Here is an 18,138-nt window from a genome sequence, read left to right as displayed (position 1 = left end):
AGAATGGGGATCCAAACCATGGTCTAAGTAACTTTAAAGCCCATACTCTTTTATTACATAGTATATAAATATGTAAAAGGCACAAAATTTACAAAGAAAGTTACAGAACCTCACATTTTATAAACACAGTTTACTTTTGAGGATTGAACCCTCATATTTATAGATTGAAAGACTACCCAATCTTCCAAACAGACAACAGACTCATTTTTAAAAGAATCATTTTATTAAAAATAGCAAATCTCACAAATACTTATTTAACATTTTTGTCACTGGCCATTGGAAAACACACCTGCGTGTGTACTGATTGTCTAGTGTAAACGAAGCTGGGCTGCCACAAGAGGCCTGTGCACCATCAACTTACGATCAATACTGGAATAAGTTTGATGAGCTCAGGAAGGATAAATCCCTTAGCCCTATCAAGAACATTTAGCACAAATGCATTTCAAGTATAACCCCATAAGGCAACAGTATCAAGCACAGGAGTACAACCTTTGCATTGCATTTCCTGATTAAGCCTTCATCAAGGCCTAGATCTCCAGTTACAGTGAATTACAGTGAGCACATTTACTAAAAGCAGTATGTGGATACAATCATTGCACTTGCACTTTAATTACTTGAATTCCTATTGTGGAAGATGATTTTGGATTCAGCTGTAAAATTAAAGAATGCCACTACTGGATTCAGCTGTAAAATTAAAGAATGCCGCTTCTCTGCAAATCCCAAGAAGGCAAAGTGCATTTCAGTTTAGCTGGTAGAAGTATTTGGAACATCTTGTGCATCCGCCAAATGGAGTTTTTGTCTGAATTCATCAGTTAAGAAGATTTTCATTCTATAGTATGTACTTCTTTTAAATTTCAGGAAATTATACTCAGGAGCTAAGTATTTAAAAAGAAGGAAAGAAAAGAAATATATTTAAGGAAAAGCTGCTATGTTGCTATTGGGATCCTTGGATGTGGAAAGACAATTTTTAAATGCAGGAATTATACTCTGTCTATGCTTAGTCAATCACTACTAAAGATGATGTTCCAGATTCCAACAGAGCATTATTTTTTAATGCAGCAATAATCATTTTTATGATTTAGGAGCTAATTAGAGTCAAATATGATGACTTACTGGATTAAAATAAATATTTGAGAAGACATCTCTTTATCATCTTTAGGAAAACAACTTCTTTGTAAGAGTCCAAATTAAGATAATCATGTCTCTAAAATATATTCTATAATCCCCTTAATCATTCTTTGAAAAAGAATAATATATGCAGGAAATCTGCATATAGTATTTCCTGCATATATTATTCTTTTCCTTTCTCATCATCACCTCTTATTTTCCTTTCTCCTATACTACTTGTTACCTATTTTCTAAGACCTAATTTAAACAATAATAAGGATACACTGAGGACAATGCTAGCAATACATGAATGGTTGCAAAATGGATAGATGTAAGCACAGCCATAAAGGCATTCTAGTTCACCGGGAAGGATGAGCCTTAACATAAAAAAAAAAAAAAAAAAAAAAAAACAGACAATAAAATAAGGAAGAACGTTCAGTTAAGCTACATACAAAACACTTTATGGAAACCGCAGGCTTGAGTGTAATTTGATAAGGAGGAGAAGGAAGCCAGAGCAACTCCAGGCAGGAAGTACAACCTTAACAAAGGCATGCGGAGAGAATGAATGAATATGGTATTAAGACATTCAAAGAACCAGCTTCATGGGGATGAAAAACGTGATGTATAGGCTGTGACTAGATTACTGAGAGTCTTTAAAAAGTTGGACATGGTTTTAAAAATTGACAAGAAGAAAGTAATGATTTAGGAAGATTAATTTATTAATAGTGCTATCTGAAGTCTAGAACAATATTATTCAATAAAATTATACTGCAAGCAGGGCACCATAGCTCATGCCTGTAATCCCAGGGACTCAGGAAACTGAGTGAGGAGGATCATAAGTTTGACGCCAGTCTCCCCAATTTAGCAAGACCCTGTCTCAAAATTTAAAAAAATAACTAAGGGCTGGGAATGTAGCTCAGAGGTTAAGCACCCCTGGGTTCAATTCCTACCACCAAAACCAAAACCAAACAAAAACAAAACAGAAAAAAATTTTAAATTTTCTAGCTGTCATATTAAAAGGAAAAAAGAATGAACTTGATTGTAATAATGTATATTTTACCTTAATATATGTTTAAAAAATCATTTCAATATATAATTATTACACAAATTGAAATATTTTCCATTCTTTTATGACAAATCTTTGAAATCAGATGTGTCTATTACACTCATAACACACTGCAATTCAGCTACATTTCATGTGTTCAATAGCCATGTGACTAGTAGATACTATATCGAACAGTCAAGCTCTAGAGTAGGAACAGAAAATTCATAAGTTATGAAAACAGGTAATAAATAAATAAATTAGGTGACCTGTGTTATCATACAGAGAATGAAGAAAGAATGAAAGCAGACTGATGATACCTGACAGTTGCAGTTAAGAGATGGCAAGTAGATTTCATGTCCATGTCCAAGCTCAATAGGCAGAAAGTGCCATGACTGATTAATAATGTCAGCTATGGTTAGAGAAGGGATTTTGAAATATTCATGGACACAGGAACAACAGATACAGTGATGACAAAGAAGGCAATAAGGAGGGGAAAGATTAATTACAACTAGAACATTTACCATATATGAGGAAACCAGGGTTGTCGCACTTTGTTCAAGGTTATATGCCATTTGCCAAGATTTAAAACGAAGTACTCCAAAACCTATACTTTTGTATTATCCCAGGCTGCCTTGTTTGTGGTGGACAAATCCCACCAAAGTTTGAATCAAGGAAAGTGATAAAACAAGTAAGCCTACATGTTTAACAAAAACTCAGATAAGAGGATAGGAGATAGTTGGGTGTCTTGGGCATAGAAAGAACATAAAGCATAAAAGGAATACAATGAAAAAAAAAAGAATAAGGAATGACTTCTAAGCAAAGTCCCTTATTTAATTCAAATCTTACCCCCTTCTCTTAAAGTCTTTCTTGATAATAACATCTTATATTAATCTATTAATCTCTCCCCATGGTTGATGTAGCTTCTCAAAAATTTATTTTCCTCATCTGCAGAATGGAGAATATAAATAACAACACCTGTGTTATGGTTTGGCTGTGAGGTGTCCCCCAAAAGCTTATGTGTGAGACAGAAATGACTGGGTGTGAGAGTCTTAATCCAATCAGTGAATTAATCCCCTGACATGAATTAACTGAGTGATAACTGAAGTGATAGAGTGTGGCTGGAGGAGGCGGGAATTGGGGTATGGCTTTGTGGTATATATTTGTATCTGGCAAGTGGAGACCTCTCTCTCTGCTTCCTGATCATCATGTGAGCTGCTTCCCTCTGCCACATTCTTCTTCCGTGACATTCAGCCTCACCTTGATCCCTGAGGAATGGAGTCTGCTGTTTATGGAATGAGACCTCTGAAACCGTGAGCCCCTATATAAACTTTTGCTCCTCTATGTTGTTCTAGTCAAGTCTTTTGGTCACAGCAGTGAGAAAGCTGACTAAAACAACCTGCTTCCAAAGGTAAGACCAAATGAAGTAATATGTGTAAAATCCTTCACACAATACTTAGCAAATAGTAAGTATTTATAAAGGCTAGATGTTAATTGTTATTACTGGATTTGTATATACTTCCTTATTTCTTAATTGTTGTTACTACACAACTGAGTAATTAATAACAGTATATAATGTTATAGAAATAGTAATTTACATACATATATATTCCATATGGGATATGGAATATATATATAGTTTGGAAATTTTCACATATGCGTTCACATATTACAGAGATCTCTGAGATGTTAAACAACTTGCCCAATGTTACATCATCAAAATATGGAACTAACTATCAAATGATAAAATCTCTAGATGAATAGCCAGTATCCTTTCTATCTCATTATCTGGTTTAAAGGGGATTTTTTACTTCTCAAATTAAATATTCTGTACATATTCTGTAACTGGCATCATTTCTTATTACTCTAATGTTCCTACCATTATGTTCAAAAATACATTTTGAAAAGTTCCTGAAATAATTTTTCTAGATTGAAAAATTAAATCCTGAATATTGGTAAGCATTGGTGTTTTCCTTTGAGCTATTCCTATATTATGCTTAGCACACTTAATTGTGAAAATGTTGGTTCATAAGCTACATACACATCCCTCAAGGCTGTAATTTGATGATACCTAATTTTCAATTTTATATATTTAAAATATTCTAGGTAATGTTATTAAGTATAGTATATTTTCTCTAGATCCAATAGCCAGTTCATCTCAGAATCTAAGATTCAAATAATTTCTATGGCAACTAGCCTAATCCTTAATTATCATGACTTAAAAAATAATTAACTTAGTTTTTAAAGAGTTCAAAAACAATATAAAGCAATGCAGAATAAAGCAGAAACAAAATTTCAGCACACAAAACATTGAGGAAATTCCATTTGGAAACCAAAGGGGAAGAGAGGTGGACCCAGTAAATATTTTGTATTTTTGTTCACTATACTTAAATAATACCTTTTTCTAAAATGTGATAGGGATTACAAATTACAAAATTATAAATTTTATAATTATAAACTATAGGCTTTTCATTGTTGCTAGTAGGCAAAGGATACATAGAAGAATTCAATTCTTCCAACTGTAAAACAAAGAAACAAAATTTTTATAAGATAAATATAAGTAATTATAAATATAAGTCATTGTTACCTCTATATTTTTAAGAATTTTTTTCATTTAATAGTTCTTAAGAAAAACATTCAAAAAATTTCCAATCTGGGAAATTCCCTTTTGCAAATTAATTAAAAAGTAGCTTTAGCTGGGCACAGTGGCACAACATGTCTATAATCCCAACAACTCAGGAGGCTGAAACAGGAGGATCATGAGTTCAAAGCCAGCCTGAGCAATGGCAAGGTGCTAAGCAACTCAGTGAGATCCTGACTGTAAATAAAATACAAAATAGGGCTGGGGATGTGGCTTAGTGGTCAAGTACAAAAAAGGTAGCTTTATCATTTATGCAACATAATATGAGAAGAAACTGAGATCAAAGGCTAAAAACTGGAGTTTTGTAAGTATTCCCAAACCCATCCATAATTATAATAACTTCTAATAATAACTTTTAAAAGAAAAAGTTGCCATTTTAATTACACTATCTTTAAAACCTTTATGAATTACAAAACTATTTTATGTCATTCAGTTTTAAAGTATAAAGTATAATTTATCACTTTTTGTCTTTGTTTGGATTGCTATAACAAAATAACATAAACTGCCAAATATGGTGGTCTAGACTGTAATCACAGTGACTGGGAGGCTGAGAAAGGAGGATCACAAGGATCACAGGAGGATTACAACACTGGGGATGTAACTCAGTGGTAAAGTGTCCCTGGGTTCAATCCCCAGTATAAAAAAAAAAAAAAAAAAAAAAAAAAAAATTACCATAAACTGGTGGCTTGTGAACAACAGAAATTCATTTCTCACAGTTCCGGAGACTGGAAGTTCAAGATTAAAATGCCAGCAGATTTGGTGTCTGGTGACCTCCCACTTCCTGGTTCCAATATGGCAACCTCTCATTGTGTACTCACAGGTAGAAGGGGTAGGGGTCTCCCTCATGCCTCTTTGAATGGGCACTAATTCCATTCTTGACCTTTTTACTCCCAAAGGCCACCTCCCACTACCATAACCTTTGGGTTGAGAATTTCAACATGTAATTTCTGGGAAGACACAAACATTCAAATCATAGTACACCTAACTTTACAGAAGGAAAAATTTGAATTACAAAAATGTTAAAATTGTTCAGTGTTACACAGTATAATCTAAATATAAGCCTTGAACTAAACAAAGGTTTTTTCTGGCTTCAAATTCAGTGTTCTTTTTACCACATCATAGTTACTTTCCTACAGTGCATAGCAAACTAACCTATATTTGCTAAGAGGAATAAAACAAAACAAACTGGTAAAAAGAATGCTTGCAAAACTGAATACAAAAAACCTGAAAAATAAAAAGAATAGAGGCTTGAAATTTTAAAAGTATGGGCATACAGTTTCCCTTGAATTTGCTTATTCAAATGACAGAGAAAAGCAACAGTAGACCCTTCTTATCATTAGTAAATATGAAATTTAAAACTAAAGTATGTTGAATTTGTTTTATTTATGTTTGTCTCGAAAAGCATTTAAAGAGACAACTGAACTAACAATTCTCAGTCCAACAATCTTACCAGATATTGGGGTTGAAAAATGACTACTCCCAAAATTCGTGTTTTAGTGTTCACCCATAATATTTCAGAATGAGTATACTTGAGACCAGGCCTTTAAGAGGTAATTAAGTCAAAATGAGGTACTTAGAGTGGGCCCTAATCCAATGTTACAGGTGCCCTTAAAAAGGAGAGGAAATTTTGACAGGTGTGCACAGAGGTAGAATGCCATGTGAATACGAAGGTCACTATCTAGAAACCAAGGACAGAGACTTCTGAAGAAACCAACCTTGTCAACCCCTTGAACTCCAACTTTCAGCCTCCAGAACTGTGAGAAAATAAATTCCTGTTGCTTAAGCCACCCTGTCTGTGGTACTTGGTTATGGCAGCCTACCAAACTCATATACATGGCAATGTACTAAATTACCATAGACACCCAACACAGTTCTGTATTTAAAAATAGGTAACCACCACCTAAGTAAAAATAACACAAAGAATATTAAACATTTTAGGTAAAGTTCTTTTTTTTAAATATTTTTTTAGTTATTAATGGACCTTTATTTATATGCGGTGCTGAGGATTGAACCCAGTGCCTCACATATGCTAGGCAAGCGCTCTACTACTGAGCCACAACCCCAGCCTGAGGTAAAGTTCTTTGACTACTATCGTCTCTAAAGATCTATACATATATATGTATACAACATTTTTACATGTAATATCTGTGCATATATAATATGTGCATAAGCAAATATTTCCTTTTTATATTTGCCAGTTTTCTGAAAATACATGTTTAGACATAAGTATGATTATTTCCTTAGGATACATTTCTTTGGAAAACGTACTTTTTAAAAAAGTAAAGTACAACATGGATAAAACCTGAAAATACTAAGTCAAAGAATACCCTTAAAGCACATATTTTGTATAATTCCATTTATATAAAATTCCACAGTAGGCAAATCCATAAAGGCAGAAAGTAGACTGGGGGTTTCTAAAAGATGGGGAGAGCGGGGGAATTGAAAGGTACAGGCTTCTTTTGGGGGTAATTAACATGTTCTGAAATTAAGACAGTGATTACATCTGCACAACACTATGAATATACTAAAAACCAGTAAATTGTACACTTTAAAGTGTTTAAAAGGTGAGTTTTGTACAGTGAACTTTATTGCCATATTTTTTTTAAAGAATAGAGAAAAATAACTATACTTACATCAGACAGAAGCCTGTCCAGATTGGAATCACTGGCTGTTTTTCTCTTATCCTCAGGAAGTTCCTCTAACTCCCCATAGAGCTCCAAATTCAAGCGAGCTAATTTCTCTTGCATTCCCCGAACATGTTCCATCTGTTCTATGGAACATTCATTTCCTGGGGAACATTCCAGAACATTAATAAAGATTAATGTTAAAACTAATAGCCTTGAGGAAAAACATATAAACTCTGGGTGCTCTAAAAGAAATCCATGTTTTTTCTTTTGTAAATTATTTGCATATTTTCTATGTATAATTACAAATCAAAAACACCATACTGGGGATTGAACTTGAACCCTGGGGCACTCTACCACTGAGCTTCATCCCCAGCCCTTTTCATTTTTTATTTTGAGACAGCATCTCACTAAGTTGTCAAGGCTGTCCTTGAACTTGTCTCAGCTTCCTGAGTTGCTGGGATTACAGGCATGCGCACCATGCCTGGCACAAATCAAATTTTTTATCAGGAAAACAATAACCAACCTAATAATTGACTTTGTTCACTAAAAGAAAATATGTATTTTTTTTTAAAAAAGAAAATCTTTCCTTAAGTAATAAAAATATTTTTATTCAATAGCAATATAATATATAGAAGCAACAGCACCGTCTAATTAAGTTCAATTTGACAACTAACATTTGAATTGATTGACACAACATTTTATAATGAGAGAAATTAAGATTTCTACCAGAACTTCAACCATGAATCATTTTTTCCAAGCAATTATATATTCTTCCTTTAGAAAATATTTATGAAGCATGAAGAATGTTATGAAGCAAGAAGAGCATAATGTAATTTTTTTTGGCGGGGTGGGTACTGGGGATTGAACTCAGGGGTACTCGACCACTGAGCCACATCTCCAGCCCAATTTTGTATTTTATTTAGAGATAGGGGTCTCACTGAGTTGCTTAGTGCCTTGCTTTTGCTGAGGCTGGCTTTGAATTTGCAGTCCTCCTGCCTCAGCCTGCTGAGCCACTGGGATTATAGGCATGCACCACCATGCCTGGCTATAATGTAATGTTTTTGATCATATACACAATAGTGCAAGGCAACTTGCTTGGTAAAGGATAGATCTTACATGATTTACTAACTAGAGTGACATCATCTGCCCACAAGAACAAATTTATGTATATATTACATAGTACACATCCTTATCCAGTTTAAGTACAGCCACTGCAAACTCATGATACTATAATTTAAAAAAAAAAAAAAAGAGCTTTCTATTTTTCCTGAATGTACTAAACAGGCATAGTTCAGCTAAAGTTAAAATACATATCTTGAGTCAATATGAATTAATGTAGATTATACTATAGTTTCCTGTAGTGAGCTTTATAACTTAATTCATTAACTATACTATAGTATGTTAAGGACTACTAATATTTAAAATTAGTTACAGTTCTTTCAAAATCATCCTTTATTCACAGTAAATGTCTTCTATTTTAACTATTAGTAAGCTGGAAGAACAAATACCTCAAGATATGTGTGTGTGTGTGTGTGTGTGTGTGTGTGTGTGTGGTATAAGGGGTGTGTGGGGGAGAGAGAGAGAGAGAGAAATATATATAGTAAGAATAAAAATATAAAGCAATTGAAGCCACAAGGGAAAAGATGAGTGAGTCAGAAAATGGATGAAGGTAACCTAAAAGCAACAGAAGCACCAGAAGACTAAAAAGTAATAGATGGAGGAGAAACAATAAACAATAGAAAAAGCATTCTGCAAGATGAAAGATGAGTCAGCAAGTAAGAAAGCCTTACTGAATCCCAGACAGGACTGGTGAGAAAAGACAAAGACCTGGGGCTGGGGATGTGGCTCAAGCGGTAGCACGCTCGCCTGGCATGCGTGCGGCCCGGGTTCGATCCTCAGCACCACATACAAACAAAGATGTTGTGTCTGCCGAGAACTTAAATAAATAAATAAATAAATATTAAAAAAAAAAAAAAGACAAAGACCTAAGCACATGTTGATAAATGCCTAAATTTTAAAGATTAAAAAAGGTCTTTTAAGTAACAATGCAGAAAAAAATTATTACCTGCTAAGAAAGAATCCAGCTGGAAATAAATCTCATGGTGACACTTACAGATAGCGGTAGAGTACCAGACACATAAGAAAGGACTTCAGTTCAAACAAAGTTACCTACATAGCAAGAATTGTGTAGGGAGGTAGGAAAGAAGTAAAAGTGATCTAAAGGGAACATCTCAAGGATGGGAAGGAAGAAAGAAGGAGAGAGGAAAGTCAAAGAATTCTTCAGATACCACCATACCGGGATGAGGTAGTGCTAAAAGTAATGTGCTTTTAATGTATTATTTTCAACATACTATATAAAAGACTACAAATCCAGAAACAATAAAAAAAAAGATAGACATAGTTGAGTATGCAAAAAATTAAAACTTTTACAAAGCTAAATTGCTCTTGGCAATTGACAACAACAGGATAAATAACCAAATTCAAAACTGAATGAAATACTAAAAAGAACAATCCAACTGCTTACCAAATACACAAAAATACTCAAATTCAGTAGAAATTTTAATACTGTTAGCTCAACACAGTGACACCAAGTTGAAATACTGGTAACTCAGAAGGCTAAAGCAGGAGGGCTACAAGTTTGAGGCCAGCCTCAGCAACTTAGTCAAACCCTGTCTCAAATACCTGTCTGCCTATCTCTATATCTACATATATATGTACAGAGAGAGTTGGGGTACTGGATATGTAACTCAGCATCCATGGGTTTAATTGTCAGTACTAAAAGCTTAAAATAAATAAATAAATTTAAAGAATCTTAATCGATGCCAACAGAGTAGCAAAAATTAAGACACAATACTATTAAAGACACTATACAAAACTGTTCTTGATGGGAATTTGGGAAAAAAACCCTTTTTTTCTGTACCTTTTCTTTATTCAACAATATCTGATGGAACTCTTTTGTAAACTGCTGCTAGAAATGAGAAATGTAAGGGTTTTTTTTTTTGGAAAGCAATCTGGACACTTCAATTAAAATTAAAATTACATATATGCTGTGACCCAATAATTCCACTCATGGTAATTCTTTGCAAAGAAATAAAAGTACCAGAATAAGAATTAATCTAAGAATCTTCACTGTGGATGCCAAGCATAGTGGAGCACATCTGTAATCCCAGTTACTTAGAAGGTTGAGGTAGGAGGAACCCAAGTTCAAGGTTAGCCAGGGAAACTTAGTGAGACCCTATCTCAAAATAAAAAAATAAGGGGCTGGGGTTGTGGCTCAGTGGTAGAGCATTTATTTGCCTAGTATATGTGAGGCACTGGGATCGATCCTTTGCATCACATAAAAATAAATAAGTAAAAATAAAGATATTGTGTCCATCTACAACTAAAAAATAAAAATAAAAAAAAGGGCTGAGAATGTAGCTCAGTGGTAAAATGCCCATGTGTTCAATCCTTAGTGCCACAAAAAAAAAAAAAAAAGAAGGTTCACTATACCTTTGCATTTAGTGGCTCAGAGATGTGAACAATAGGAAAATGATTGAAATAAAGTAGAGCATATTCATAACTTAGAATACTATGTAGCAATTAAAAGGAGAATGTATTAGAGCTGTGCAGAGAGTTCCATCAAATATTGTTGAGTAAAGAAAAGGTACAGAAAAGTATACATAAGGTCCCATCTATGTAAAACAATGAAAACAAAAATCTGTGCGTGTGTCTGCGTGTCTAAATATTGACATCCATGCAGATTATAACCTGGGGAAAATATACAAAGATGTAACCTAACTGTTGGTTAACTGGTTGGGGAGAAGAGGAGAGATGGAAGAAGCAGAAGGCATAAGAAAGGGGAAAAGGAAGTCAATCAATAAAAACATGGGTGAGGGAAAGTCCACGCTTCCATAAATCAATATATATGTTAATGACAAACATCTTAAAAAATAGTAAAGAGAAATATTTACTGCTTACCAAATGCTTGAAGTTTTCCAGAGTGGAAATCATTCAGAAGACTTAGGAGCCCTCGCTCCATTTCCTGAACGTCGGAGACATCAGTGAGGAAAGAGTGCTGAATGGGAGTTGACTGAGCACCTTTTCCTTCTCCACTCTGAGGTTTGGTCTTTTCTTTCATCACTCTGCAGAGATGATGCAATTAATTCTAGTTACAGATTTTCAGGCTATTCTAGATTTAATTTTTGCTTAATTTTTCCCTTAAGAACAAGAAATCAGAAAAAAGTCAATACTAAATAAAACCAATAACCTCAAGCCATAGACCAGGAAAAAAACAATCAGGGGAGAGGAAGAACAAGTTGTGAACATCTCAAACAAATGCATGGAATACAATTTCTTATTCATATGAAAGCTGTGGGATTTTTTTTTTTTTTTTTTTGGTACTGGGGATTGAATCCAGGGGTGTAACATTCCTAGCCTTTTGTTTTTTTAATTTTTTATTTTGAGACAGGGTCTCAATAAGTTCCTTAGGGCCTTGCTAATTTGCAGATGCTAGCCTTGAACTTGTGATTCTCCTGCCTCCAATGGCTGGGATTATTGGCACGCACCCCATATCCAGCAAAAAGTTTGATTAATACATTTATATGATACACTATTTCTCTGGACTATAAAAAATTGAAAAGAAAATTAGTCTTTTTTACTAGCTTATGTTTCATTATTTCATTTTTCAGTAAAACATCTTCCCCTTCTGAACTTTGCCCTATTTGTTTCTTGAATTATCAGTAATTCCACAAATGATTATGGGGTCCCTACTCTGTAGCTGACATACCAGAAGTGCCCAGTCTAAGGACAAAGGAAGACATTTAAATATATAGTCACCATATGATGCAGTGCTAAAAACCTCTTGTAATCCTCGACCCCTCCACTTCATAAGGCCCCCACATGCTATCATGAAGTCCTATTGATTATACCCATAAATTATCTAATTTTCCTAGTTCTCTCCTTTGCCACTGCCTTCTTAACCCCCCTCCCTTCTTCTTCTTCTTTTTTTTTTTTTCTCTCTCTCCCTCCTTGGTGCTAGGGCCTCCTGTGTCTAGGCAAGGCCTCTACCACTGAGCTACATCCCCAGCCACCATCATAGCTCTTGTCCTAATGACTCCAAGCACCTTCCCAACTGGTCTCCTTATCTCTGTGTGTGGTCTCTGATGCCCCTTCCTGCCTCAAAAGGCAGCCAGGTCCACTTATTAAAAATCAAATCATATCATATAATTTATACCCTTCAGCTTTGTACTGCTTCCTAAGTCCCATATCCTTAAGAAATCCTATCTTCTCCTGTCTGTGCTCTAACTACTACCCTGAATCTCTTTAGTTTTCTAGAAACATTCTGTCTTCTTACATGCTAATCCTCTGCCTACATTCACATCTTCTGCTTACTGCCACCCTTGCCAGGTGACCTCCCACACATCCTTTAAATCTGTTTAAATACTGTTTCCTCAGGAGGGCCTTTTAGGAACCCTGAGACTAATTATCACTTATTGCACGTCTGGCATATGCCAGGCTCTCAACTACTTGAATGACAGTGCTATCTATGCACACTGCCATATAAAAGCAAAGAGCAGGTCATACAGCCCAGGGTAAGCTAGGAGGGCTTCCTCAAGGTGATATGTGAGTGAAGGCTTAACAAGCAAGGAGGGGTTAAATAGGCAAAAAGGAAAAGGTATTGTTGTGATATCTTTAAAACCCAATATAAACTACAGATTCTTGGGGTGTGTGTGTGTGTGTGTGTGTGTGTGTGTGTGTGTGTTACTGGTTTTTTTTCTTTTATTTCAGTACTTGGGATTGGACACAGGAATGCTTATCACTGAGCCACAGACCCAGCCCTTTTTATTTCTTATTTTGACACAGGGTCTTGCTAAGTTGCCCAGAAGTTGTGATCCTCCTACCTCAGCCTTTGGAGCTACTGAGATTGTAGGTATATGCCCAGGTGTACTTATCACTGAGCCACAGACCCAGCCCTTTTTTACTTCTTAATTTGACACAGGGTCTTGCTAAGTTGCCCTGAAGTTATGATCCTCTGGTACCTCAGCCTCTGGAGCTTCTGAGATTGTAGGCATATGCCACAGCATCCAGTCTCAATTATGTTTATATAACACTACAGACATTTTATCCACAACTGTACTTACCACAATGAGGATAATATAAGTATATATATATATGCCTAGGAAAAGCACTGGACAAAAGAAAGAAAATAATAATTCTTAAGAAAAAATTTAGAATTCAAAGGCTGTTGTTACACTAACAGTTCTTTACAAAGTAAAGTTTGCATTTTCTGTAAGTTGTGTTAAATCACATTATCCAGTACTTTGCTACTCAAAATGCTGTCCATGACCCAGTAACATCAATCTTACCTGTGAGCTTACTGGAAATGCTCATGTGAGGCCCCATCTCAGACTGATTCAGAATCTATATTTTATTTTTGGGCACTTGGGATTGAAACCAGGTGTGCATTACCACTGAACTATATTCCTTATCCCTTTTTATTTTACATTTAGAGACAGAGTCTTGCTGAGTTGCTTAGAGCCTCATTACATTGTTGAAGCTGGGCTTAAATTTTCGATCCTTCTGCCTCAGCCTCCTCAGTCACTGGGATTATAGGTATGCCTCACTGCACCAAGCTAGAATCTGCATGTTAAAGAAATCCACATTAAATTCTGAGATAAACCACTATAAAATGTAAGGTTTCAATATAATAAATATATTTTTCTCCTCTCAAATTTGGAAGTTTTATTGAAGAAACGGTTTCACATCAATTCACTGTTTAACAACCCTCTCAAAAAAGAAAAAAACCACAGAAGGTAAAACAAAACCGATTATTCCTACTTCAATGCTTTTGGTTATGTCTCATTGTCTCACTTTATGTTAGGATAATTTAATACCAAAAATCATACAATGAAATTACAATATTGCAAAGCCCCACTGTGAATATAGTCAGGCACACAATGATGATCAATACAGCTTTAGTCCTCAGAAAGCCTACATTCTAGAAAATAGGGGAATAAAATTACCAGGTAACAAATGACAATAATATCAGTTTTTAAACTGCTATTAAGAATTTAGAGAAAGGCAAGTTGTGGTGGTGCATACCTGTAATTTCAGCTACTCTAGAGGCTGAGGCAGGAGGATCCCAAGTTCAAGACCAGCCTGGGTAATTTAACATAACCCTGTATCAAACTTAAAAATTAAAAGGACTAGAGATGCAGCTCAGTGCTTGGTTGGCATATATAAGGCCCTAAGTTCAATCCCAGTACAAGACGGGGGGGGGGGGTAGAAAGAATGAATTAATTAATTTAAAGAAAGGAATTCTTGCCTTAAAATTTCTTAGCCTTCTTTCTCTACCAATTATAACTTTATTCAAAATCTGACTCTAAAACTGGGCACCTGAATTCCCAGCAACTTGGGAGAGGTTGAGGTAGAAGGATCAGGAGGATTACATATTTGAGGCCAATCTCAGCAACTTAGTGAGCCCCTAAGCAACTTAGCAAGACCTGTCTCAAAATAAGAAATAAAAGGAGCTGGGGATATTGAACCCTGGATTCAATCCACACTACAAAAAAAAAAAAGGGAGGAGGAATTGACTCAATATTTTACTGTGAAAATGTGAAAGAAGAATTCACCTTTTTAACTTTGGTCGCTGTGAAGTTGACTGTGATGCTGGATTTGAAAACCCTGTGCTCTTACTAACTGGAATGGCATTTTTTTTGGCATTAACAACCTGAGTAGAATGGGCACTAAAAGATTTTGGACTCCTCCTCTTCACTTTCCGCTCTTCCATTGTTTTAAGTTCCTTGTTGCACCAAGGCCAGCTTCTTAAGACCTAAGTAAAGAAACACAGTAATTGTATACATTAGCTATAATATGAAAGAGATTCAAAGACCCACTCAAAGGAGGATTAAGAATTTCAGAGGTCATTAGAAAGTAAGAATAAGGATCCCTTAAGTTTGTGTGATATACTTTATACACTTTTTAACCATTTTCTTAATTCACTTTTCCTACAAATATTTGCTGATTCTCTCCCATGAGCCAGGTCCTATTATGAATATTGAGGAACAGCACTAAATACGACAAAGTTCCTGCCCTTGAGAAGCAAACATTACACAAGGTGCACAATATATATAAACAATAAAACAAGTCATTCGTGTTATATCCCAGCCTGACTCAAGTTTTAGGTGGCCTTTAGGTCTCCCTTTCAAAATGTATTCTTAGAAAAAACAACTCAGATTCAGACAGATGTATAATTTTCAGGGTATCAGAATTTTAAATAACAACTAGAAGTCTTATTTCAATTACCAAGCAAACATTAGTTTGTACCTAGAAGTAAGACTGATTCTAGCTAGATTCTAGCTCTATGATCAAGTGCAGTTCTATAAAAATCAAGCTTGTTTCTCACCTATTTTGAATACTTAAATATACTACCAATGTCTAAGGAAACATGAATCATATCTTTGGTTTTGCTCATATTTTTAAAATTAACACTATAAAGTTACAGATGTCCCTTTCATGGGGAATATGTGTAAGGCTTTATATTTATCTCAATACTGTCCCATTACTTCACATATTAACCAGTTTTATTTCTTAACTCAGATATCCCAAAATGTCCTGTTTTATTTTTGCATAGGTTAATTTTTTCTTAATTCCATTGACTCATTTATCATAAAAATGAGAAATTCAGATGGCTATATACCCTATCAAATTGTACATTGCATTAGGAACATTAGACCTTTTAAAAAATATCGTGTTGTATTTAATCATGCTGTGACTGTTCAAAAAGATTCAAACCCTGCTGTCACTCCTAAAAGTTATTTGAGAATTTTAATGAAAATAGATTTTCTTTCTTGCTATTGTCTGAACTCAGTACCATTAGCCCTGGAAATTAAAATGCTGAGTTTTGATTGACTCTAGACAATCACGAGTTTAGCTATGATACCTCCAAAAAAGAAAAGGCTTTCTGGGAAAGATGCCAGTGCCCAGTCTCTAATTCCAGACACCAACTGTAAATCCATTTAAATATTGGCAAACAATATTTCTCCTAACAAGCATTTTTAGGCCAGATGCCTTGGCCAAAACCTGCAATTCCAGCCACTCAAGAAGCTGGGACAGGAGGATCACAAATTCCAGGCCAGCCTTGGTAACTCTGTCTCAATCAATCAATCCGTCAATAAAAGGAATGGGGAATTAACTCAGTGGTAGAAAGTTCGTGGTTCGATCCCCAGTACTGGTGGGAGAAATGAAAGCATTTTTTAGTAATAAAACACTCATATGGGGTTTGTTTCAACATGCAAATTAAATGGAACTATAAAAGGCAACTGAATAGAGACAATAGGGTATCAGTTCTCCAAAGAGGCAAGGGTCTGCATACATTTATGATACACATAAACACATTGGCCTTCAAATTTTAAGATGGTAATAATACAGCCTTGTATGGTGGCAGATGCCTGTAAATTCCAGCCACTCCGAAGGCTGAGACTGGAGGATCACAAGGTCGTGACCAGCCTCAGCAACCTGGCTAGATCCTATCTCAAAATGAGAAATAAAAAGGACTGGGGACGTAGCTCTGTGATAAAGTGACCGGGTTCAATCCTCAGCAACCCCTCCCAAAAAGGATGCTAACACATTTGGCGACCCACGATCAAGGGAGGAAAAAAAAGAAAACCTAAGAAGTAAAGTAACGCAAATAAACTGTGACCTCAGGCAATGGTGTTCTGCGGGGCCAAGGCTTGAGATTTATTCGTTTAGTGAAGGTAACATGTGTCACAAAACCACCGAAATCCTTCTTGTATACCAAGCAGCAAGGAACGTTTTAGAGAAGGCGCAAACCGTTCAGGCTTACAAACTAATTTTGGGTGCCAGACCCTGCCTCCAAGCAGGACCAGGGAAAGTCCCTCTGGACTTCACCCCATTCCCCTTTCCCAGTCCTCCAAAGCGATAACCCATCACCATCCCAAACCCAGCAGTGACCTAAGGGGGCCTTAAGGAGGGCGTGGCGGGGTTTCCTTTGCTTTCATTACCTACCCGAGGAAGTAGAGGGTCCGGGTCCCTTTCCTCAACCCGCAAAGATCCGGGAACCTCGGACGCCACTGCGGCAGCTGCAGCTAGATCCCGGGTCACATCTCCAGACCCGCGGCAGCGCAGCGTCCCTTGTTTACGGAAGTGACACAAGGAGGCGGTGCCTTCGTACCCTGGGCGGGAGCCCCGCCCCTTCCTGCTCCAACAGTGTCTCTCGGGTCTCCGCCGTCGGCACCTCATTGCTTCCCCCGCCCTTCCTTCAGCTGTGACTCTGAAAGGCGTGGAAAGGAGGACCCATGACCGGCCTTTGCACTTTAGGCTCTGTGGTCGAGACACAGGGCGTGATAAAGAGTGGCGGTGGAGCTGGGAAAGGTGAATGTAGTACCCTTACAGGACGCAGCCCCGCCCCTGAGGCGAGACTCAGCCCCACGCACTACAATTCCCAGCATGCTATTCGTTTAAAGCCGGGCGCGGAGCAAAGTGTCGCCATAGCAACGGCTCCTGAGTGTTTCCGATTCGCTGCCCCAACTCTAGTAGACTAAACCGACTCCGGTTGGAGGGCCGCGGGAAAAACGAGGTTGTGATCAAGTTGCTGAGACCCTAAGTGAGGTTATTGTTACTACCGTTAGTAGCGGCTCTGTCCAGGTACTACACTTGCGTTATCAATAAAACTCACTACAATTTTATGAGGTAGGTGTCCTAATCCCCCCACAGGAATC

At 36.4% G+C, this 18,138-nt stretch overlaps 1 protein-coding gene across 3 annotated transcripts; it reads right to left on the bottom strand.

Annotated features, from left to right (window-relative positions):
* Positions 1-201: 201 nt before the first annotated feature.
* On the bottom strand, positions 202-17,583 carry Ccdc28a (coiled-coil domain containing 28A). Of its 3 annotated transcripts, XM_015497833.2 has the most exons (6): positions 17,426-17,583; positions 15,031-15,230; positions 11,378-11,541; positions 7,424-7,578; positions 4,646-4,668; positions 202-799 (listed from the first exon to the last, which is right to left on the bottom strand). In XM_015497833.2, the coding sequence occupies exons 2-6, from the start codon at positions 15,186-15,188 to the stop codon at positions 745-747; spliced, it is 555 nt and encodes a 184-aa protein (XP_015353319.2). In that variant the 5' UTR covers positions 15,189-15,230; positions 17,426-17,583; the 3' UTR covers positions 202-744. The 3 variants fall into 3 exon arrangements, with proteins under 3 accessions (XP_015353319.2, XP_048654881.1, XP_048654878.1); XM_048798924.1 differs by lacking the exon at positions 7,424-7,578; XM_048798921.1 differs by lacking the exon at positions 4,646-4,668 and having other exon boundaries at positions 737-875.
* Positions 17,584-18,138: the final 555 nt, after the last annotated feature.

The sequence above is a fragment of the Marmota marmota genome, unplaced genomic scaffold (assembly GCF_001458135.2).
Source record: "Marmota marmota marmota unplaced genomic scaffold, marMar, whole genome shotgun sequence".
In the NCBI taxonomy this organism is placed as follows: Eukaryota; Metazoa; Chordata; class Mammalia; order Rodentia; family Sciuridae; genus Marmota; species Marmota marmota.
This window is presented reverse-complemented; position numbering and strand designations above follow the sequence as displayed.